At 47.9% G+C, this 23,165-nt stretch overlaps 3 protein-coding genes and 1 long non-coding RNA gene across 4 annotated transcripts; all 4 read right to left on the bottom strand.

Annotated features, from left to right (window-relative positions):
• Positions 1-700: 700 nt before the first annotated feature.
• LOC120648270 lies at positions 701-2,100 on the bottom strand. Its single transcript, XM_039924995.1, has 3 exons — positions 2,025-2,100; positions 1,498-1,840; positions 701-1,337 (listed from the first exon to the last, which is right to left on the bottom strand). Exons 1-3 carry the CDS (start codon positions 2,098-2,100, stop codon positions 914-916), a joined length of 843 nt encoding a protein of 280 aa, XP_039780929.1. The 3' UTR covers positions 701-913.
• A 525-nt stretch (positions 2,101-2,625) lies between these two features.
• On the bottom strand, positions 2,626-5,545 carry LOC120647360 (plasmodesmata-located protein 2-like). Its single transcript, XM_039924125.1, has 3 exons — positions 4,376-5,545; positions 3,374-3,481; positions 2,626-3,235 (listed from the first exon to the last, which is right to left on the bottom strand). Exons 1-3 carry the CDS (start codon positions 5,112-5,114, stop codon positions 3,228-3,230), a joined length of 855 nt encoding a protein of 284 aa, XP_039780059.1. The 5' UTR covers positions 5,115-5,545; the 3' UTR covers positions 2,626-3,227.
• Positions 5,546-6,066: 521 nt separating this feature from the next.
• LOC120648908 lies at positions 6,067-8,517 on the bottom strand. Its single transcript, XR_005665117.1, has 3 exons — positions 8,434-8,517; positions 7,431-8,073; positions 6,067-7,284 (listed from the first exon to the last, which is right to left on the bottom strand). It is a non-coding gene; the product is annotated as an uncharacterized LOC120648908 (long non-coding RNA).
• Positions 8,518-20,384: 11,867 nt separating this feature from the next.
• Positions 20,385-22,889, bottom strand: LOC120647359. The gene is made up of 5 exons (XM_039924124.1): positions 22,405-22,889; positions 22,063-22,110; positions 21,287-21,396; positions 21,042-21,206; positions 20,385-20,673 (listed from the first exon to the last, which is right to left on the bottom strand). The coding sequence occupies exons 1-5, from the start codon at positions 22,785-22,787 to the stop codon at positions 20,663-20,665; spliced, it is 717 nt and encodes a 238-aa protein (XP_039780058.1). The 5' UTR covers positions 22,788-22,889; the 3' UTR covers positions 20,385-20,662.
• Between the last annotated feature and the right edge of the window lie 276 nt (positions 22,890-23,165).

The raw sequence follows: 23,165 nt of genomic DNA, 5'->3' as shown, positions 1-23,165 counted from the left end.
ACCGCACTGGTCTCGGCCGCGTATTTTTCCCGCGTCCCAAGCTAATTTAGATGATTGATTATTAGAAGATTACTTTAGATTATTATTCTTTTATAATAGCATATGTGGGTAAAATTGGGCAACGAATTTTTTAAAAAGCATGATAGATCCCAACATATATGATTAAGAACTATCATATTGATGCCCAGATGTCTTTTTTATTTTCCGAAAAGTTCTAGAATTTATGTTTTACTAGCATAGTGCCCGTGCATTACTACGGGTAATATAAATTTTACCCGAACTTACATGAGACCACCAAATTTATTGTGTCTTCTTTCACTTATACAGGTTGTGTCGTGACCTCGTGAGGCATTGATTGTCCGGTTTTGATTGGGGTTCCAATTGATTTGTTTGCGTTCCAATTAGAATTCCGATCAATTTATTCAGATTTCGATTGACGGACCAAAGAATGACTGATTGCTTTTGAAATAAGTAGAGAAGAGATAGAGATAGATATTTTTTTAGCACATCTCCTCACGTGGATGCTCTCTAAATATAATGCTTTATCAAACTTGGCATGATCCTCCATATATACTAACATTTGTGTCAGCTCTTAATACTATCTCCCGTAAACTTTAGTGTTTGTAGCAACAAACTTGTAGCCATATGAAAAGTACTTTTAAACACAAAATCTAATGACGACACTTGGGACTCCTAGCACTGAAATAACAATTGGTTTGCATGTACATACTCTACGCGTACGAAAGAGTTGTATTAACACAAGTCTCCCATCCGACAAGGTGTGTAAACAAAAGCTGTATCTATAACATCACCATGATATGGTACTTTCATTTGGCCTAAATTTTGGATCTTCGAGCTCTTCAAATGGCAAGCAAAAACTCTTTGATTCGATAGAAACAAGAAGACCACTTCTTTAAAGGGGTGAAACCCAAACAAAAAAAATATAGTCGTAGCGGAACTTTTCGCCCGTGTCTTCAATGTCAAGAACATTATCGTCATCGGAATCCCATTGCAAATCCTCCGGCACCTTCACCCCTTGGCCATGATCGATGTGGCGGTTACCATCCTGTAAAGTCCAAGGTCTGTCGATTCTTCTGTTGTGGTTGCGAGAGAGATTCACCACCAAAGGCGCCAAGTTGATGTCATACTTAAAAACCCATTCCATCCTGCCACCAGATTCATCGAGAAACAGAACCAGAAGCCGGTAATCCTCGTTCTCAACTACAGCGCAGTAAACCCCTTTCTCCGATTTCCCAAGATACATTTCATCAAACACGCTCGCGTCAATACCCGCCGGCAATTTTATTACTTGGTACTTGTTATCTGACAAGGCTATCCTGCAAAGATGAAATCGTTGGGAGGATGTCAGTAAATCACATACTTTATTTGAATAAACAATCAAATATTTTTGTTTGTTTGAACTAACAATCAAATTAAAGGAAAAGAAACAGAAGTATACTAGTACAATATAAGTAGTAGTAAGAGACAAGTGCTTACCGCATAACAAAATCACCTTTGCAGTGCAGGTATAGCGCTTCGTGCCGGCAGAGAGCGTGGCGATATGGAGGCTCCTTGGCGGAGCGCACGCCGGCGACGGTCCCTGCGGCGGCCCCTTCCCGGACAAAGGGCCTTGCTTCCCACGCTCCCGTCCTGGATGAGTAGACAGGTATGGTGTACGGCGACGGCGGCCACTCCGATTGCGATCCCTCCAGTGCTGGGTCATCCAAGTAGGTATGGATGAGGAGCACCTGGTAGTGCGGCGACACCGTGGGGTCGAACGCGAGGTACTCCTCGCGCCAGCCGAAGCGGGCATCCAGCCTGCTGGCATCAGGAGGGCATCCTCCGGCTCCACGTTAGTCCTGGAGCCTCGCCGCGATCTGGGGCCCCGTCGAGGGCCGGGCGAAGAACTCCGGCGGCGCCGGCTCGTGGCCCAGGCTGACGAAGATGCCGCCCAGCGACACGGGGAGGAGGTCCCCGCGCAGCATGCGGCGCGCGTCGATGGTGGCGCGCCACGCCCGGCAGACGCTGCGCGACACGGCCAGGCTGCGCGGCGCGAGGCGCTAGCTGGAGGACCTCCGCGAGCACGTCGTCGATGTCCATCCGTCGGGTTCGGTTCCTTCCTTGGCGTTGGCCATCTGTCGAGCACGCACTTGGCACGCGCGTCGATCCCTTTGTATCGATCGGCATGCACCGAATCCTGGTCGACCACCGAGTTTCTTCCATGTGATGATCAGGTTCGAGGCGTCGTCAACCGTCTGCTATTGGGCTGCTGCTAGGCCCGCGGTCGCTAGCCCATCACTGGCCGCAGTAGCGAGGAGTCCATCACTGGCCCGCTAGTTCTGCTGGCCTACTACACAGCAGGCCTGACCGAGAAGGCCGACACGAGGGCCTCGCAGCTAGCTCATCTGCGGGAGGGCCGCAGCGGCGGCGAGATCGCGCCGGCGCCAAGGCCCAAGCCTTGTTGCAGTCAGCTCATCTGAAAGGAACGAACAACCAGCTCATCTGGTGTCAGGACAGTTCTTCTCTTCTAGCAACCACAGCGCGACATGTCGCGACCATCACAAGTTTGACACGGCCCTTGTTGGGCGCTAGAGCAGCAGGTTTTCTAGCAAACATTCAGAAATGTACGGAGAACAGCTTAGCAAGTCAAAAGAGAACAGCTGCACAGCACAGCTGCGGTTATCAGGTCAGCAATGTCCATCAGCAAAGCTAGACACCAATTAACCAATGGTACCACCAGCTACCACCAAACCCTAGAGTTAAGATCTGGTTCTAGAGCATATGGAAAGTTAAATTTTCCACATTAAATCCAACCAAATGACACCCAACCAGCTCCTGCAAACCTTGAATGACAAACTAAATACGTGCCCACTAGACCTAAAAGTATTTTCCTTTGGGGAAAAAATTACAAGAGAATTAATTAATGTACTCCTAGAACCCTAAGCAGGAGAGGCTAAGGTGACAGCCCAAAGATCATCTACCAATTCCAACCGAGAATCAAAATAGCACCCAGAACTGGACAGTTTCTTTCCTGAACAGGTCGCCACCTCTTTTCCTCTCTCATCGTGGGGGATGCCACCCTCACATGGCCAGAGGAAGAAGAGCCAAAAAACAATCCCCTCTGTATTCCACTCACCACCTTGAAGAAACAAACATACACCCCTACCATCAAAATGGCACACCATGCCCCAATGCCTTTGTCCAGACGCTCCCACCATGCTTTCACATCAGTAATCTGCAAGCACAGGACGAGATGAACACAGGTTTGGTAAGGAGGAACAGTGGGGCATGCACATACGGCAAAGCAAGGAGATTGAGGGATAGCACAAAGATGGTCATGGTGCTGCCCGTGTTCATATTTCCACTAACTCACCATCCTTCTTCTTGACCAGGCTCCTGGCGAAAAGCAAGCAGATGACCAGGAAACCTACGCCTACGGCTCCCCCGAGCACAATGGCTACAGTCTTCGCTGTCTGCTGCCCTGAGAAGCGCAAGGGGAAGAGGCAAATCGATTGGATCAGACTAGGAGCAACACGTCTAATCATGGGAACAATCATAGATGCATATCTCCGGTAAATCCAGAAAGAAAGGCGAAAGGCAATGAACACAACTTTTACCAAAGCTTGAATACACAGATGCATAAACAAGGGCGCAAAATGGTACTGCACTAAGCTAGTACACAAAGAAAGCTTGAGCTAAACAATTGGGGCTCGCTGAGGTTCATACGTTCAGTAATGCACATCTCCTAAGTTGAACTGATTAGCTGCACAAACATGTAGAGTGCACCAAAGAAAGAGGGAGGATATGGCATGGAGAACAGGCGCATCCATGCCTGTCATTTCTTAAATTAACCAAACAAGATAGGAGCAAGACCATGCCATATCTCTATCAAAGTTCCACTTCAAGGATGTAGCCACCTATCTATAGTTCTGGACCACATGGGTTCTAATCTATACAATGAGCACCTGAGAGGGGACTAATCTACACAAACATGCCCAAAACAACCAGAGTCCACCAAAGCACCAACCAAAAAGGCACCCCAACAATCGCTATCAATCAATTCTAAAGCACAGCTGAACAAAGAGCCTGGCAAGATCTCACCTACATTGGCTACACACATACAAACAAATCCACCACCAACAATTTTAGATTAGACACCCACACGAATCTTGAAATGTTACGAGTAACTGGTCGCATTAGTAGAACCATAATGCTCCATTTGCCCAATTCATCAATTTAACCAATCTATCTATCCGTGGACGGATCAACAAGCAATTGAATCGGAATGCTGAATGCAAGGAAACTTGCAAGCACCGCAAAGGCACTCAATTTGAAGAGATTAGCAGGTAAGCCACGAGAGAGGAAGGGAACTGACCTCCTCCGCCATGGGGCACGCCGTGGGGGTAGTAGCTGTAGTTAATGTAGCACTTGTCGAGGTAGACCTGGCCGGAGGGGGCGCCGCCGCACTCGACCTCGACGTGCTGCACGGCCTGGGTGACGCACTGGCCGCAGTCCCCCGTGGAGAGGTCGCCCTCGCACTGCGCGATGGCGTAGACGGCCTGGTAGCTGGTGGCGACGAAGCCGCCGGAGCTTGTTGCGACGCCGCCCTCGAGCGCGGCGAAGGCGGTGTCCCGGCGCACCTCGAAGTCGCCCCCGCCGGCGCTGCCTGTGCCGCAGGTCTTGAAGAGCATCTGGACGCCCGAGACCTGGGGGAAGCCGGAGACCTCGTAGAGCGCGAGGCAGCCGGTGAGCTGGACCCGCGCGGCGACGGAGGCGCCGCAGACGTCGCGCCAGGAGGACGTGGCGCGGGAGACGCAGGAGGCGCAGTCGGAGCCGGAGAGGTCCCCGCGGCACTGGAAGAGGCCGAAGACGGAGGTGGAGGAGCCCGCCGAGGAGGGGGAGGAGGTCTTGTAGAACTTGGCGGAGCCGGCCTGCGCGGAGAGCGCGCTGGAGAGGGCGGCCACGGTCGGGGGCAGCGCGCCGCCCGGGAAGCTCTGGTTGGCGCAGCCCTTGTAGACGAGAGCGTCGAGGTCGGCGCACGCCACGGGCGGCGGCGCGTGGAGGAGGAGGAAGACGGCGGCGGCCAGCAGCTGAAACCGGCGCGCCCCGCCCATCGAGAATCGCAGGCTCCGCTGGTCCTTGGGATCTCTCGCCCCCCTCTCTCTGCTCTCCACCGCTCTGCCTCGCCGCGGTGGTGGCGGCGGTGTGGAGTGTACTGGCTCTGGCTCCAGCTCTACTGGCGTCGCCTCGCTCGCGTCGCGCCTGCTGGTGCTGGTGCTGGTGCTGGGTGGGTTGCCTCGCCTCCGCCCCGCTCTCGCCCACCACGCCACACGACGTCACCACCCCACCCCACCGTCAGGCCAGGTGCTTTGTTTTCTTCTTCCGTTTCCACCCAGCAGCCTTGCCGAGCTGGGTTTCTTGCGCGACTCGTTTAATGTCGCGGTTAATGGGGAAAGAGGACGGGAAAGCAAGCATTTTTCTTGTGTGATGAAGTGAAGAGTTTTTTTTTGGTTGCGATTGATGAAGTGAAGAGTTGAGGAAAAATTGGTGCAAGTGCAAATGGAGGTGGTGTGAGCTTTCTTCCTCATGACCGATCGATCAGCTTTGGTCACAAAAGCAAATTGGTCTAACGTCTAGATAGGACAAAGATAAAGAGGATAATACTAGATGTTGTTGTCAAGAAAGAGACTCGTAATGTCCCTTTGTTTGATATTAGGTTATATAGGGCTGTTACAAGGAGACACTTTCGAATAATTTTGTCGCTCTTGGATCAGAGGAGAGTGACTTCATCGAGTTGACAACACAATCTCGCTCTCCGTTGTTAGTTTACTTGCATTCAAATAAAATCACAACACGGTCAAGAACTTCAGCTTGCCAAATAAAATCATGTTGGTGCTTTGGGGGTAAAGCCTGTCAAATTTGGAGTAATTTATTTAGTAGCCGCGTTCGTGAGGCCAATGGGGTGCAGATTTTGGATGCACGGTGCATCCAGATGTAGTGGAGGCGCAGGACCGTGGGCATGTGGCATTTGCCGTGTGCTTGGGATCTTCTGCAGTTGTCCTCTGTCTCAAACTCTAACCTATTGCAACATTTCCCTTCTCTCCGAAGGCATTGCCAGTGTTCCCCATCACTTTCAAACAAAGTGGCTTCTTAACGGCTATCAGTTTGTTTAATATGTTATAAACTGAACTGTTTTAAAGCGGTTGCGTTGTGTTAGCAAAACTCGCTCATTATACCTTTTGTTTGCAAGCTCAAAGCTCCCACTAACTGTACTTTCATGTGATATTGCACCCCACGCATTGAAAATTATTGTTAAATTGGTGCTTGCTAGTTTTCGCCATCCTTTTTCGTTAGGAGATCTGTATTACTCCGGGGCGTTCACGATCATAGCTGACGGAGGTTTAACACACTCTGCGACACCTGGCACCTTTGATGGACGCAGCAGGATGGGCTCCTGACGTGCCAATGCAGTGGTACCTGAAATGAATAAAGCTGCACGGTACATTTCAACTCTACGGAATAACTTGCTCAGACGGTCATGGTGCCACAATGCCTTTCGCTTTTGTGCGCCACAAAAGGCAGTTTTCCCCCCAGCAGATCACTGGGCTCCTTTTACTACTTGCATGCATCCTTTGAGCAAAGTGAGAAAACGAAAACAAAAACAACAGGGGAGACTGGGAGAGCGGTATCAAAGCACGAAACTTCCCCTCACTTTGATCGCCTTTCCTCCCCCTTTGGATGATTGCTTCTCACCAGTGCAAGGCCCTTTCTTTCACTTTCGACCAGTGTACCCCTATTCAGATTCACCTCCTAATGTAACGTTTCCTCCTTGGCTAATCCCAGTCACTTTCCCTCACTTTTCCTGTCACTCCAGTGCTGGTAGTACTAACACCATCACACTAAGCAAGGTAAGTGTGCTAAGCAACCAAGCCAGGGGCCCGGACCAGATGGTCAGCTGGCCGGCGTGCTCTAGGGCATTTGGGGGCAATGGAACTTTCACGGCGGTGGTGGTAACTTGCGATGCACATTTTATAGGTCTTTCCACCACTCGCCACTATCATTGTACCTTTCGCGACCATGCATTTGGCCTAGATGAGCGCAAGGGTGTGCCACCCTAGTGGGACAAATCGCTCCCACGAGATTCCAGGGTCCCCGGTAAAAGTGTGCGTATCGTATGTGCACGATGTCGGGGACACATGCGCCCAAGCATGGGCCATGGTCCAGCATTCTAATCGGAGCAACAGCTGCTAATGATCTCCACTAATGAGGTTGTGTCTCCGGGCACTGCAGCAAGAGGGAATTAAGATGTTTGTTAAGTATCATGACAAAGACAACTGCAAAGCTGCCTAGCTACATGGCCGGCCGGCAATAGGAGCACACTAGGGCTGAGCATTGTTTTGGTCAATCGCGGCATCAGGGGTTTCGTTTACCTGGACATGGTCGGCGAGAGCCTCGCGGATCACAGACTCACAGTCCATGCTCGGATGCTCCATACACCACAGGTTGGCAACGGTGGAGTGGAGCCGCGCTGCAGCAAGTGCAGGGTGGTGGTAAATGATTTGCTCGGCAGCTGGGATTCAGGCATGACCGGTCCGGATGACCATGTCCATGATCCACACGGCCACACACACACACAACACACAGGTCGCCTTGGGAGCTTCAGGATTCGCTGGCTGCTCGCCTGCTAGTCCATCACTGAAACTGCGATCGAGTAGGTGAAAAGAGAAGGGAAGACCTACTGGCCTTCGTTGCACATTTAAGCCGACCCGGGTGAAAAAGGTCCATCTCCATCAGCGCACCATGCTCTGGCCTCTGGCAGTTTTCCTCCAGAGGAACGCGAAGGAGCGCCGCTGGGACAAGACCCTTTTCTCCGTTCCACAGTGCATTGGTCCCTTTCAATGCGGATTCAGAGGTGTGCGACCGCTTTTTCAGGGCAGTTGCAACGGAGTTTGATCTGATCAAAGATTCGTCCTGCGCTCCTGTTGACCACTGAAGAAGCCACCGAGCCTGGTTGCCTGAAGAATAGCTCATCCCCCGGCTTGCAAGTTGCGACGAGCCAACGAGCGTTCTCATCTGAAAGAGCGGAAGCAGTCAATATTCAAGTACAATGTTGGAGAAGGTAAAGAAGAGCAAGCTTGGTGTCCTACAGCTACAGGGTACACCAGTACAGTATGGTATAACAGCTGTATGCAACTATTAAATTGTATTGTTAGGAGGATGGAAAACGCACACGTTGCCCAAAAATCTGGCTTGCTCGGCGGCTCCTGCATGCTGGTTTCTAAATTATTACCTGGACGGTTGGACTCTTCTACTTGTCCAGTTCAACTTCTGGTGCAAGTGTTTGGGATCCAATGTAACCCTGACCATCTAGTTGAAACGAAAACAACGTGATCTTTTCTAGACGAACTTTGATGTGAATGTGATCACACGTACCTGCAGCCCTCATGCTTGGTCTCTGCAGGTTCCTTCTTTCAATCCTGCTTCCCTTTAGTCCTAAAAAACCCCCTGTTTCCCTTAGGCCCTGTTTGGATCCCAGCTTTTTTCAGAAGTCCATATCACATCAAAAGAAATCTTACTATTTTATAGTATTAAATAAAATCTGTTTATAAATGTTTTTTGACAGCTGAGTGCTTTTTCGCGAGACGAATCTAATGAGCCTAATTAATTCATAATTTGCTACAGTGATGCTACAGTAACAATTCGCTAATCATGGATTAAGATATCTCATTAGATTCGTCTCGCAGTTTAGCCCCAGGGTTCTGCAGTTAGTTTTATAATTAATATTTATTTAATACTTCTAAATATAAAAAGTCCCTGGGACTTTTTTGAACACCCTATTCCAAAACACCCCCTTAATCCCTTTGCAGCTTGGATGAATAGTGACTTCCGGGGGCCATAACATATAAAGCTTCCAGTGCAGTTCTTGAGATCTGATCGCCGTTTTTTTCCATCTGGAAACGATTTTCCGAGTCTTAAAAAATAGTCCACTTGTCCTGCTCACTCACACATGCACAGAAAAGGAACCGTTAGCACAAATTCTCTTGCATTCTTTATTGCAGACAAGAATCTTTACTCATGACAGCACGTTTGCAATGAGACAAGGATCATATGTGCGAGCCATTAAAATTTTCAACTATTGCACCACAATCTCTTCCTGTTCTCGGTGGCAGAATTCAACAGCGGCAAAACAATTGCACGGTAAAGAGCCGAAGCTTTCATACTCCAGCAGACATAGTAATTTAGCATGCACATGCAATCTATTCAGCCAGAGTGAAACATGGGTATCAAATTATCAATACTCACTAAAAAAACATTTTCTGCGAACGCGCACGTAGCACGTTAGCAAGGCTGCTCGGTGGAGGGCCTGCCGCCCGCGTTCGAGCGCTGCTCGGCGCGGGTTCGCATCCGGGAACATTGTTCTCTTAATTAAATCTGCAGCCTCTCACGCGTGGAGCCACAAAGGGAATCACGCGTGGAGCGACAAAGGGAATGCGACGCACCCGTCGCCTACGGAATCTTCCGGTGATCATAGTGGTGTGAGTGAGGTGTGCGTGTGTAGGGTGGGTGTGCGTATATATGTATGAATAGATACTACAGCTGTACCCAGATGAGAGGCGTCAAAAAAAATATTTTCTCTAAAACTAGCAGCACCTTGTGCCACAAGGATAACACCCAACTGGATAGCTCCAACACTACTTTGCAAGACCAAAACTCTAAAACTTCTGAATAATGAAACTTTTCAGTCAAACTAGTAACAATGCCCGCGCGGCCCAAGCGTGCAATAAGTTGGTATGCTCATAATTGGAATGCCACTAAGCACAGAGCACTCTCGCGTTAGACTATGCGGAGAGCCTGGGTCCACACAAATTAACATGAGCCGCCGCCGATGGTATCGTTCTACCCAGTGCCTGCGGCTTGTTGTGACAGAATCGCCAAATTAAAACTCTAATTAAGCGTAATGACCGTCATTTGAACACATCGGACTCATTAGCTTAACGGCTTAATTTGGCGATCCTTTCTCAACCCACGGCCCGATCGAAACAACACCGGTAGTCCCACGCGAAGGTGGGCGCAGATGGTACAAGCACAACATCATACTTGAAAGTACAAACACTATAGGGGATGAAACGTTAGGTTTTACAACCCGAGTTCAAATATACACATAATTTACAAAAGTTGCATAATTTACAAACTTTACATCCGATGTACTGAAATTCAAACAGACTAGATCCTACATCTACTCTAGCCTTCAAAAGCCCTAACTAACCATGACCGATCAGACCGGCCCGCGCAAAAACAAAAAGGCTGAACACTCTGCCCACGAGTGTACAAACCGACAGAGTCCTAGTCTAAGGGTCTCGCTCCTCGACCTGCCACCCCTCTGCATCCCGGCGGATGAACTTGACACAACAGGGGCAGAAGTCGACGTCCAGGTGTCCTGTAATAATAAATGTGGCAACAAACCCTGAGTATTCTAATACTCAGCAAGGCTTACTCGACCAGTGGGTATAACTTAGCCCACATATCTAGACATGCAAGGCTCTCTGGCTGGTGGATGTTTTGCAGGAAAGCATCTAAGGTTGAATTCTTACTTTCAATGTTTTAGCCACAAGTTCTATATAGAAAGACTCTCATCTAAGATTGGCATATCTACACAATCATGTTGGAGCATTACAATAATGATTCAAAATAGTTCCATCATTTATCACTAACATCTCTAGTTCATTTCTACGAGGTGACAAAGAGATCAAGGCCCTCATAACCGCGAGACACGGCGAATCGATCCGATTTAACCTTGCAAGGTGGACCTAACCAACACGGCACGTATAAGCCCCGTCGGACCACACGCACCAACCCTTCCCCTCCCCGCCTCGAACTACAGGACCGCCCCACCATCATATGGTCAGCCGAGCTCAACATGAGACCACCAAAAGTAATACATACATCCCCAATTCTCTGCGACTACTCGACTACCCCAGGAGGTGAGATGGAGTCATGTACTTTCGAAGCAAGGCAGTACTAGGCTTACCGGTTTCAACTACCTCCTACTCCCGGCATGCGGTTAGTACAATTCAATCCCCGATCAGCACTGCCACAACGACCGGTTCTTAACCGACACAGACGGGACTAAGACACCCAGGAACCCTGTCCTGCTGCCATACCTATGTCTTCTCACCATTTCCCGTCCGGTCTAAATTCTCCATTTATTCAATATCAAACTCACAACTCAAGTACTGGAACATGAATACATCTTATATCTCGCGAGTAACCGGAAATTACTCGACTTCTAAACATCCTATATCTCGCGAGTGCAGTAGACCACTCGTCTTCTACCGGAAACATTAAGCATAGCACTTCTATCGTCCTACACGTACTAGTATATCTCAGGGAATCCTAGGGATCATGCAACTAGGGTTCCAAACAATCCCTAAAACGTAATGCACAAGTAATAGATAAAGCATATACATAGTGAATCATAATTTAAATTAATAGGACATGCACCGGGGCTTGCCTTGCGTCTGCTGCTCAGTACTGGGGTGAGTTGGGCCTTGGGCCGACTCCCCGCGAACCTCCTCCTGCGGGGCTGGCCCCTGCGGCTCCTGTGGCTCCGCAACCACTGCGTATACGGCTCCCTCGGCGGCAGCGTCTACACGTATGCAATGATATGAGAATGTATGCAAATACGACATGCAACAACAATCCTTGAAATGCCCAAGTAGAAACACTACAAATTTACCCTAAATTTATCCAATTCTACACCCAACAGTTCTATTAAAACCCGGAATATCCGGATTCATACCCGGAGTATCCGGATGCCGAAATCCGGAGTTTCCGGGCCTATACCCGGAGTTTCGCCCGGAGTTTTCAAAACCCGGAGTTTCCGGGCTTATACCCGGAGTCTCCGGGCTTGACAGCATTTTCGCCCCAAAAACTGAAATTTTGATTGTGACAAAACCAACCCACCAAATTTGAAACCCTCTTGAATCCTAGTTGAAGGATGCATATAGAGATGATTGACCAAAGGAAATCACCCAGAACATCCTAAAACAACCAAATCGGCGAGCCCTAGCTTGTAGTGCCTTGAGCTAGCTCCTTTTGCAAGAAAACTCGAAAACGATGTCGACCCAAGGTGGAATACTTGTAGAAGATGATTTCCCCACGCCGAGTGAAGCTCCCTTGGCCTTGGAGTCAAGTTGAAATGGAGGATTTCGGAATCTAGAGCTTAGGGGAGAGGGAGGAGAGGGAGAGCCCGTGATTTAATCAATGCGCTATATGGAAAGTTAGGAATCGACGAGTACCTTGATAAACTTGTAGCAATTCTAGACATTTAGTCCGAACAAATTCCTCCGTCTCCCAAGTTGCTTCCCACTCGGAGTGATTACTCCACTGCACCTTATAGAATTTGCTGGTTTGATTTCGAGTAACTCGGGTTTTGAAATCAACAATTTTCACCGGGTGCTCGGGGTACACAAGATCGGGCTCCAATTGTAACTCATCTATATCCACAATCTTGGCGGGAACACGGAGGCATTTTCTGAGCTGCGAGACATGGAATATATTATGGACCGCGGATAAGTGGGCGGGAAGTTCCAGGCAATACGCTACCGGCCCACATTGCTCAACAATAGGAAAAGGCCCAACTAGCGAGGTGCAAGTTTTCCTTTGACCCCGAACCGCTGGACCCCCCTCATTGGAGATACCCGCAAATAGACATGATCCCCCACTTGGAATGAGATAGCTTGACGCTTCTTGTCCGCGTAACTCTTTTGTCGGGATTGGGCGATTTTCAAATTTTCTTGAATAACCCGAACCTGTTCTTCTGCTTCATCTACCATATCGGGTCCAAAGAATGTTCTCTCACCAGCTTCTGACCAATTCAATGGTGTTCTGCATTTCCGTCCATATAAGGCCTCAAATGGAGCCATCTTGATGCTTTCTTGATAACTATTGTTATAAGCAAACTCGGCCAATGGCAAGCACTCATCCCATTTTTGACTATAGGTGAGCACACATGCTCGAAGCATGTCTTCTAAGATTTGATTTATCCTTTCTGTCTGGCCGTCAGTCTGGGGATGATAAGCCGAACTGCGGAGGAGCTGAGTGCCGAGGGCGGCGTGAAAATGCTCCCAGAACCGGGCAATGAATTGAGCACCCCGATCTGAAATGATTGTCTTTGGAATTCCATGCAGACACACAATACGATCCAGATATAATTGGGCATATTGCTTTGTCGTATGTGTGGTCTTTACCGGCAGAAAATGCGCGGTCTTGGTAAGACGGTCCACAATAACCCATATCGAATCATACCCTTTGGAGGTTTTGGGTAAGCCAACAATGAAATCCATACTGATGTCCTCCCACTTCCAGGAGGGAATACTCAAGGGCTGCAAAGGGCCGGCTGGTCTCAAGTGGCTTGCCTTAACCCTCCGACAGGTGTCACACTCGGACACATATTTCGCGATTTCCCGTTTCATCCTGGTCCACCAGAACCGCTGCCTGAGGTCTTGATACATTTTGTTACTGCCCGGGTGAATGGAATACCTAGAGAGGTGAGCCTCATCAAGAATTTGTTTCCGGAGCTCTAAATCCTTAAGTACCACCATCCGGTTCTTAAACCATAAAACACCCTCGCCATTTAGCTGAAAACATGCCACACGAGGGTCTCCTTCCCTGAGCCTTTGCCTAATCTTTTCCATGCCAATATTATTTCTCTGAGCAGCAATAATTTGATCCCGCAGTGTTGGAGTGAGGGTAATATTGGTGAGTGTACCCTCAGCTACTATAGCCAGATTCAACTTCTCCATCTCTTGGCATAGAGTTGCATGCATAGGTGTTGCTGAGATGCAGTTGCAACTTACCTTTCTGCTCAATGCATCTGCCACAACATTGGCCTTACCCGGGTGATAATGAATTTCCAGATCATAATCCTTAATCAATTCCAACCACCGTCTCTGGCGCAAGTTCAGTTCATTCTGAGTAAAGATATACTTGAGACTCTTGTGGTCGGAGTATATATGCACAGGATTACCCAGAAGATAATGACGCCAAATCTTTAGTGCATGTACCACTGCTGCTAATTCCAAATCATGAGTGGCATAATTCTTTTCGTGTCGCCTAAGTGCTCTGGAAGCATAAGCAATCACCCGCTGATCTTGCATAAGGACGCAGCCGAGGCCCGTACCTGATGCATCACAATAAACATCGAAGGGTCGAGTGATATCTGGCTGAGCCAGAACAGGGGCCGATGTTAAAAGCTTTCTCAAAGTCTGGAAAGCCTGATCACACTGGTTATCCCAAACAAACTTCACCCCTTTCTTAAGCAATTCTGTCATGGGCCTAGCAATTTTGGAGAAGTCCGGTACAAACCGGCGATAATATCCTGCTAGCCCAAGAAAACTTCGAATCTCGGGAACAGAGGTAGGAGCCTGCCATTTCAAGACATCCTGAATCTTGCTAGGATCGACAGAAATCCCTTTGTCCGAGATGATGTGGCCCAAAAACTGAACTTCCTTGAGCCAAAAATCACATTTGCTGAATTTGGCATACAGCTTGTGTTCCCGCAGGCGCTGAAGCACAATGCGGAGATGCTCTGCGTGCTCTTCTTCATTTTTAGAAAATATAAGAATGTCGTCGATGAAAACCACGACAAACTTATCGAGCTCAGGCATAAACACTGAGTTCATGAGATACATGAAGTGAGCAGGGGCATTGGTTAGCCCGAAAGACATGACCTGGTATTCATAAAGCCCGTATCTGGTGGAGAAGGCCGTCTTGGGAATATCCTCAGCTCTAATTTTTATCTGATAATAACCAGAGCGAAGGTCAATTTTTGAAAATATCTTGGCCCCGAATAGCTGATCGAATAGAATGTCAATCCGGGGAAGTGGGTATTTATTCTTGATTGTGACGGCATTCAAAAGTCTATAATCCACGCACAACCTGAGGCTTTCATCTTTCTTTTTCACAAAGAGTGCAGGACAGCCCCATGGTGACGTGCTAGGAGAGATATAGCCTTTATCAAGCAGTTCTTGCAATTGCTTCTTTAGCTCTGCTAGCTCATTGGGTGGCATCCGGTAAGGTCTCCTAGATATCGGTGCCGTACCCGGTTGCAATTCAATGGCAAATTCCACATCACGGTCAGGTGGCATCCCGGGTAAATCCTCCGGAAAAACATCCGGGTACTCACACACCACCGGTATGTCAGCCAAAGCCTTGCCCTCAGTGTGATTCATAGTGGAAGTGGTTGACTCAGGGTTTCTTAAAGATAAGGTCATGGACCCTTGGTCAGATGGTTTTATGTGCACAGAATGTGCATTAGTGTCTAAGAGAACTCCTTGTTCCTTCATCCAGTTCATGCCGAGTATAATATCCACTCTTTGAGTTGGGAGTACTATAAGATGTGCTATAAATCCTTTTCCTTGTAACTGGAGAGGCACTCGCCTGACAATTTGGTTGGTAATTAATTGGCCCCCGGGCGAATGAATATTGTATGGATTTGGCATGTTTTTTATTTTTAATCCGAGCCTAGTGGCACACTCCTTGCTAATGAACGTATGAGATGCCCCAGAGTCAAACAATACGGTGACGGGATGATCGTTTACAGAAAACGTACCCGCCATCACTGGAGCTCCCTCAGGGATACCCTCGAGGGTGGTGTAGTGCACTTGCCCCGGCTTGAAATGAGCCACATTCTGCTTCTGGCTCTGCTGACCGGACTGCTGGCCCTGCTTTGGTGGCATTGGGCAGTTCCGTGCAAAGTGACCCGGCTGCCCACAGTTGTAATAAGGAAGCAAATTGGGGCGCACCCCCGGCTGCTGCACCCAGACCTTCTGCTCGCTCTGCTGAGGAACAGGAGGCCTGACCGTCCCCTGAGGCTGTGTGTACTGGGGTTGCCGATACCCCCACTGCTGTTGTGGCTGGTGCTGAAAAGGGGCTCTCTGTGGGCCTGACTGGACAAGGCGAAACCGCTGTGGGGCGCTGCTCGAAGATCCTGCTGCCGGTGCTTTTCTCTTTTTCTCTGCCTTATGAGCTAGGTGGGCGTCCTCCTGAATGATAGCCCCATTCACCAGCTCACTGAACGTGTTGAACTTGAACATTGCCAGGCGATCCTGGAGCTTGCTGCTAAGCCCCTGCCTGAAGCACGCCTGTTTCTTCTCATCAGTGTCTACATGATAACCAGCATATTGGGATAGGGTGTTGAACGTCTGGGCATACTGCATCACACTGTTGTTGCCCTGCTTTAGGGCCAAGAACTCAGTCAATTTTCTTCTAATTACCCATGCTGGGACATGATGTGCCCTGAAGGCTTCCCTGAACTCTGCCCACGTGAATTGAGTGCCAGCCGGAAACATAGCCACGTGGTTGTCCCACCACGTACGTGCGGGACCTCGGAGCTGCTGTGCTGCAAAGGCAGCTTTGTCCCCATCATTGTATGGGTATAGCGTGAATTTGGATTCGATGGTCTTAAGCCAGCTGTCGGCTTCCAATGGCTCGTCTGCTTTGTGAAAGAGCGGCGGCTGGGTTCCCAGGAACTCTTGATACCCAGGAACAGGTGGTGGGTGGTGTCCTGGCCGTGGCGCTGCCCCTTGCTCCACTATCCGACGAAGGAGTGCCGTCTGCTCGTCGCGCCCAGTCAAAATGGCCGCAATGGCCTGAGCCAAATCCGGAGGGTTCGGTGGTTCCCCCATTCTGCATCCAGCCATGGTTGGATTAGTCCCATAATTTTGATTATAAAACAATCAACCATGGAAGAATGCAGGAAGTGTAAACTAAATCAAAAAGCCAGGAATCTTTCGCAACCAAATCCGGAGTATCCGGATTATCATCCGGAGTATCCGGACACCCCAAATCCGGACTATCCGGATTCTATTCCGGAATATCCGGACAACCCACCCGGACTATCCGGACATATGTCCGGAGTATCCGGTTACCCTCGTGATGGTTCGCACTGTTCCCACCTCCAAAATGCATGAAATTTTAAACAATGAATGACATGATGCATAATCGCCCTACGGTAACCTCTCAACCCAAACCCACCGTCTACACGCGACTCTAATACCAACTCTATAGGGCTTAGTACGATTAACGCCACCCAATTTGTTTTCAAATCAGAAATTCCCTGTTAACTTAAAATATTTTACAAAATAGTCGTACTCGTACCACCCCCAGTGCGTTTCGGCTCTGATACCAGCTGTGACAGAACCGCCAAATTAAAACTCTAATTAAGCGTAATGGCCGTCATTTGAACACATCGGGCTCATTAGCTTAACGGCTTAATTTGGCGATCCTTTCTCAACCCACGGCCCGATCGAAACAACACCGGTAATCCCACGCGAAGGTGGGCGCAGATGGTACAAGCACAACATGATACTTGAAAGTACAAACACTATAGGGGGATGAAACGTTAGGTTTTACAACCCGAGTTTAAATATACACATAATTTACAAAAGTTGCATAATTTACAAACTTTACATCCGATGTACTGAAATTCAAACAGACTAGATCCTACATCTACTCTAGCCTTCAAAAGCCCTAACTAACCATGACCGATCAGACCGGCCCGCGCAAAAACAGAAAGGCTGAACACTCTGCCCACGAGTGTACAAACCGACAGAGTCCTAGTCTAAGGGTCTCGCTCCTCGACCTGCCACCCCTCTGCATCCCGGCGGATGAACTTGACACAACAGGGGCAGAAGTCGACGTCCAGGTGTCCTGTAATAATAAATGTGGCAACAAACCCTGAGTATTCTAATACTCAGCAAGGCTTACCCGACCAGTGGGTATAACTTAGCCCACATATCTAGACATGCAAGGCTCTCTGGCTGGTGGATGTTTAGCAGGAAAGCATCTAAGGTTGAATTCTTACTTTCAATGTTTTAGCCACAAGTTCTATATAGAAAGACTCTCATCTAAGATTGGCATATCTACACAATCATGTTGGAGCATTACAATAATGATTCAAAATAGTTCCATCATTTATCACTAACATCTCTAGTTCATTTCTACGAGGTGACAAAGAGATCAAGGCCCTCATAACCGCGAGACACGGCGAATCGATCCGATTTAACCTTGCAAGGTGGACCTAACCAACACGGCACGTATAAGCCCCGTCGGACCACACGCACCAACCCTTCCCCTCCCCGCCTCGAACTACAGGACCGCCCCACCATCATATGGTCAGCCGAGCTCAACATGAGACCACCAAAAGTAATACATACATCCCCAATTCTCTGCGACTACTCGACTACCCCAGGAGGTGAGATGGAGTCATGTACTTTCGAAGCAAGGCAGTACTAGGCTTACCGGTTTCAACTACCTCCTACTCCCGGCATGCGGTTAGTACAATTCAATCCCCGATCAGCACTGCCACAACGACCGGTTCTTAACCGACACAGACGGGACTAAGACACCCAGGAACCCTGTCCTGCTGCCATACCTATGTCTTCTCACCATTTCCCGTCCGGTCTAAATTCTCCATTTATTCAATATCAAACTCACAACTCAAGTACTGGAACATGAATACATCTTATATCTCGCGAGTAACCGGAAATTACTCGACTTCTAAACATCCTATATCTCGCGAGTGCAGTAGACCACTCGTCTTCTACCGGAAACATTAAGCATAGCACTTCTATCGTCCTACACGTACTAGTATATCTCAGGGAATCCTAGGGATCATGCAACTAGGGTTCCAAACAATCCCTAAAACGTAATGCACAAGTAATAGATAAAGCATATACATAGTGAATCATAATTTAAATTAATAGGACATGCACCGGGGCTTGCCTTGCGTCTGCTGCTCAGTACTGGGGTGAGTTGGGCCTTGGGCCGACTCCCCGCGAACCTCCTCCTGCGGGGCTGGCCCCTGCGGCTCCTGTGGCTCCGCAACCACTGCGTATACGGCTCCCTCGGCGGCAGCGTCTACACGTATGCAATGATATGAGAATGTATGCAAATACGACATGCAACAACAATCCTTGAAATGCCCAAGTAGAAACACTACAAATTTACCCTAAATTTATCCAATTCTACACCCAACAGTTCTATTAAAACCCGGAATATCCGGATTCATACCCGGAGTATCCGGATGCCGAAATCCGGAGTTTCCGGGCCTATACCCGGAGTTTCGCCCGGAGTTTTCAAAACCCGGAGTTTCCGGGCTTATACCCGGAGTCTCCGGGCTTGACAGCATTTTCGCCCCAAAAACTGAAATTTTGATTGTGACAAAACCAACCCACCAAATTTGAAACCCTCTTGAATCCTAGTTGAAGGATGCATATAGAGATGATTGACCAAAGGAAATCACCTAGAACATCCTAAAACAACCAAATCGGCGAGCCCTAGCTTGTAGTACCTTGAGCTAGCTCCTTTTGCAAGAAAACTCGAAAACGATGTCGACCCAAGGTGGAATACTTGTAGAAGATGATTTCCCCACGCCGAGTGAAGCTCCCTTGGCCTTGGAGTCAAGTTGAAATGGAGGATTTCGGAATCTAGAGCTTAGAGGAGAGGGAGAGCCCGTGAGAGAGGTGAGGGAGAGGGAGATGTCACGGGAGAGAGTGAGAGTGAGTGAGAGAGAGTGTGATATATTCTATTTAAATGGTTGTGGGTCTAGATGACCAAATTAGGAAAATAGAAACTTCATGCCCGGAGTATCCGGGCCAATGGCCAGAGTATCCGGGCGTTACACTTGTCTCTTCGTCTTCCCCGCGCACTTCCTATTCCTCAGGTTGTTCCGCCCCGTGCCTTCGCCAGGCGCCTGTCCCGCGCCCCTACCCTCGCGCATGGGCTCTGAATTGAATAATGCAAATACAAAACTCAATGCTTCAAACAATCATACAGGGAGTAATGCTTGTTCCTTTGTATCACCCTGCGGAGTTCTAGAATTCAAAGCAGATGCTTTCCTTAATGATAATGATTATGACATAATAATGCACTTCTTAGTTATGGCTAACATGGAGGCCATTCAAATTTAGGGATCAGTTCAGGTACCTGTCCGGAAGGCACCATGCACCCAGGCAACAGATTTAGGCTTCATGAATGTAGCCCGCCAATTGATCAAACATGTCATAAGCAACTTGAAACACACCTGTTATCAGTATTGGAGGGTCGCTGCATGGCCAAGAAGGTAGAAGCATTATCATTGCCAAGCAGATAATTCACAATGCCTACCATTGCCACACCCAACTTGACACAACCATTATTTGGATACGCTAGAAACTTTGAATGGAATATATATGAGCACCTTTTAAATGGATCGGCTAGAAAACATCTGAAGGTGAAGGATGGTCACTACCCTTCGATGCAGCAGGAGCAGATTTTTCAAGGATGGCGGCACCAGTTAAGCTGGGCATGATAAATGCCGTTAGTTAAAAGCTCCAAGAATATGTTCAGAAGACTGCAACCTTTTAATTGAACAAACAAAGCAGGGGGCAATTCGTTTGTGCCTTAAGAAGGTGTACAGGTATCAAGCATGTAGAAGAATTGTAGTTTTTTACAAATATATGACAATGACAATACCACAATTGATTTGCTTAGAGAGAATGTACATAGCAATATAGAGGAAACAGTAAGGAATTGCACCTGTTCACTTGGTTGCGTATACACGTTTGGTTGTAAGACTTCAATTACAGTGATTTCTGCAGTTGTTTCTATTCCAAGCCTATCACAAAGTACCTACAAAACAGAGGCATATAATATCACTGAACTTGCAGATGGAAAACACACAGGAAGGAACTATCCTCTAAAAACAGATCGGTAGTACAGGCACAAGCTGCTGCTGTTGCAAATACAGGCACAAGAGGTGACCAAAGCCAAACCTTCATATGCTCACTAAAAGCCTGAAACCTAGAGGAGAGAACAGCAGGAGGTTTTCTACTTTGTGAAGACCCACAGCCAAAGTCTCAAACAGAACAAACAGCTTAAGTAAAGAGTTAATCAAATTTATGCCACAAAATATGAAGAAAGTACATAAATGCCAGATTTTAAATTAAAATATATAAATGATATGAGAAAATTCTATAATCAATAATTGAGGCGATTACCGGAATAGGCACAAGGAAGCAATGCCTCATCAGCGCCTTTGGACAAGAGAAAAAACTTGCCACTCTGACAATCCAAAACGACAACAGACATTCTTTTCCGATCAGATGTGAACTCAAGAATGTCAAGTATCTCATATCGCATCACTCGCCGGTTGAAGTGAGTTTCTTCTTAAGTAGATGTCTAATTATTTAGCAAATACAACCATGCAAAACGAAACGACCAAATTTTGGAGTCATAAACCTACCTGCATTATTTCCGTTACTGCTGACAAGAACCATATGTAAATTTGCTGCCGCATTAACAAGAGCATCCTCATCCTGGGATTGGGCTTTATACAAAACTGATCCGCTAGGACTGGAAGAAGTAGCACAAAGCACAAGAATAAATGATGATAAGAATGGGGTGAAACTGTCAGATGGATGAAGATCTAACCTATTTATAGAATTACTGTATTGCAGAGTGTCACTGTCAAAAATTTGATGACATGAGGAGAATTATTGGTAATAGCATTCAGTAGTTCAACATCGGGAAACCGATTAGTCAACATAAATATGAGCGTGGAGTATTAGGTAATTTATATTTTAAATAAATTCTAAGTACATTTTGGTATCAAAAGTGGAGGTGGTTAACATGGCTTACAGATTTAGAAGAAAATCTTGCAAGAAGAACATTTTGCATTTAGAAATTCTTTGCAAGGTCATCTTTGCCCCCTCAATAAAAAGAATGTTTTCGATTTACTGTTCCTGATGGAAATTTAGTGATAGTCTAGTTCGCTTATGAAAGCAAGCCTAAGCTAGGAATGAAGAAGGATTAGAGCCTGGAGGATTTTGTAAATGTACACAAATCATCATGAAACTTATCCTCTAGATTTTTCAGGCTATAACTCAAAAACTCCCATCTATTGCTCGATCGTGAGAGTAAATTACTTGTTATATCACACCTCTCTTCCAAAAGAATGGCAGAGGTTTCCTGAGTACTCCAACTTTAAATCAAATTAGTAGGATTGGCTCTCGTCCTTACCAGCTCCATCGCATCTCGTTTTTGCTGCCTCGTTGGTTCATCAGGTAACTGAAACAAGTCACTTATTAAGTAGGGATAGGAATCGAATTTGATAGTTAATGATATCCAAAAGAAACTCATAAACCAAACAAGTTATTCCCTTCCACATCCCTCAGGTACACAGTTCAATAATTCAATATGTACCAATAATGACTGTGTCATGATACATGAATAACTTCTGCCCTCCATTTACAGTTTGTCCATAATCCATAATGTGAACCAGAAAGCATCTTCAAAATAAAGCATACGGCGAACTGATTTTGTGCCTCGTTATGCTACTCACAGGGGCAAGAGACCGAGCACCTGCGCTGCAATGGTTTGAAGCTCTGGGGCCGGCGTGGGGTCGGTGCGACGGCAAACAGGGGCACCTCGCGGCAGCTGTCCGGAGCAGGAGCAGCCGCACCTCCCGGCACACGAGGGAGGGGCGGACGGGCCGCTAACGGCGCTCCCTGCGAGGGAGGGTCCGCCGCCGCCGAGAGGCCGCGCGACGCTCGCTCGGAGGCGCCGCCGCGCCAAAGCCGCGGCCGCCGAGAGGCCGCGCGAGGGGGGATCACCATGGGGCGCTGGGGGATGGAAGGTGTGGCCGTGCGGGATTTCGTCGGCAGAGGAGGCGGGCGCAGAGAAGGAAGGGTGGGAAGAGAGGATCCGCGATTGCCGCACTCCTCGCTCGACAAACCGGGAATCATCGTCCTCCTCGCATGGGTCCGCAGCGGTGCCAACGGCCGCCTGAGTTCCCTTCCGTGATTGCAGGGTGGGCGCCTGGGCGGGTATGTTTTGGCCGGTGCAAAAAAATCGCCCCAAACGGCAGAAACATCGCAGAATCGGTTGTTTCGCCGTGCGGCAGTTTTCGTCGAGCCTGTTCAACCAAAAAATTTCTGATTTGTGGGGTGGAGGTAATATTTTTTGGTGGGAGACTATTTTAATTATTTTCGTTCTTTATAGTATAGAAGTATAGAAATAGCAACATCGGAGTCTAGCCGCTGATGCTGTCTCATAATAAAATGTATGCGCAATCATTGAACCAGTGTTTCTAGAACCAACAATGCTGTAAATGTACACTTATA

This window comes from Panicum virgatum, chromosome 9K, assembly GCF_016808335.1.
Source record: "Panicum virgatum strain AP13 chromosome 9K, P.virgatum_v5, whole genome shotgun sequence".
In the NCBI taxonomy this organism is placed as follows: Eukaryota; Viridiplantae; Streptophyta; class Magnoliopsida; order Poales; family Poaceae; genus Panicum; species Panicum virgatum.
The sequence above is the reverse complement of the archived record's forward strand: the minus strand, read 5'-3'. Positions and strand labels throughout refer to the sequence as shown.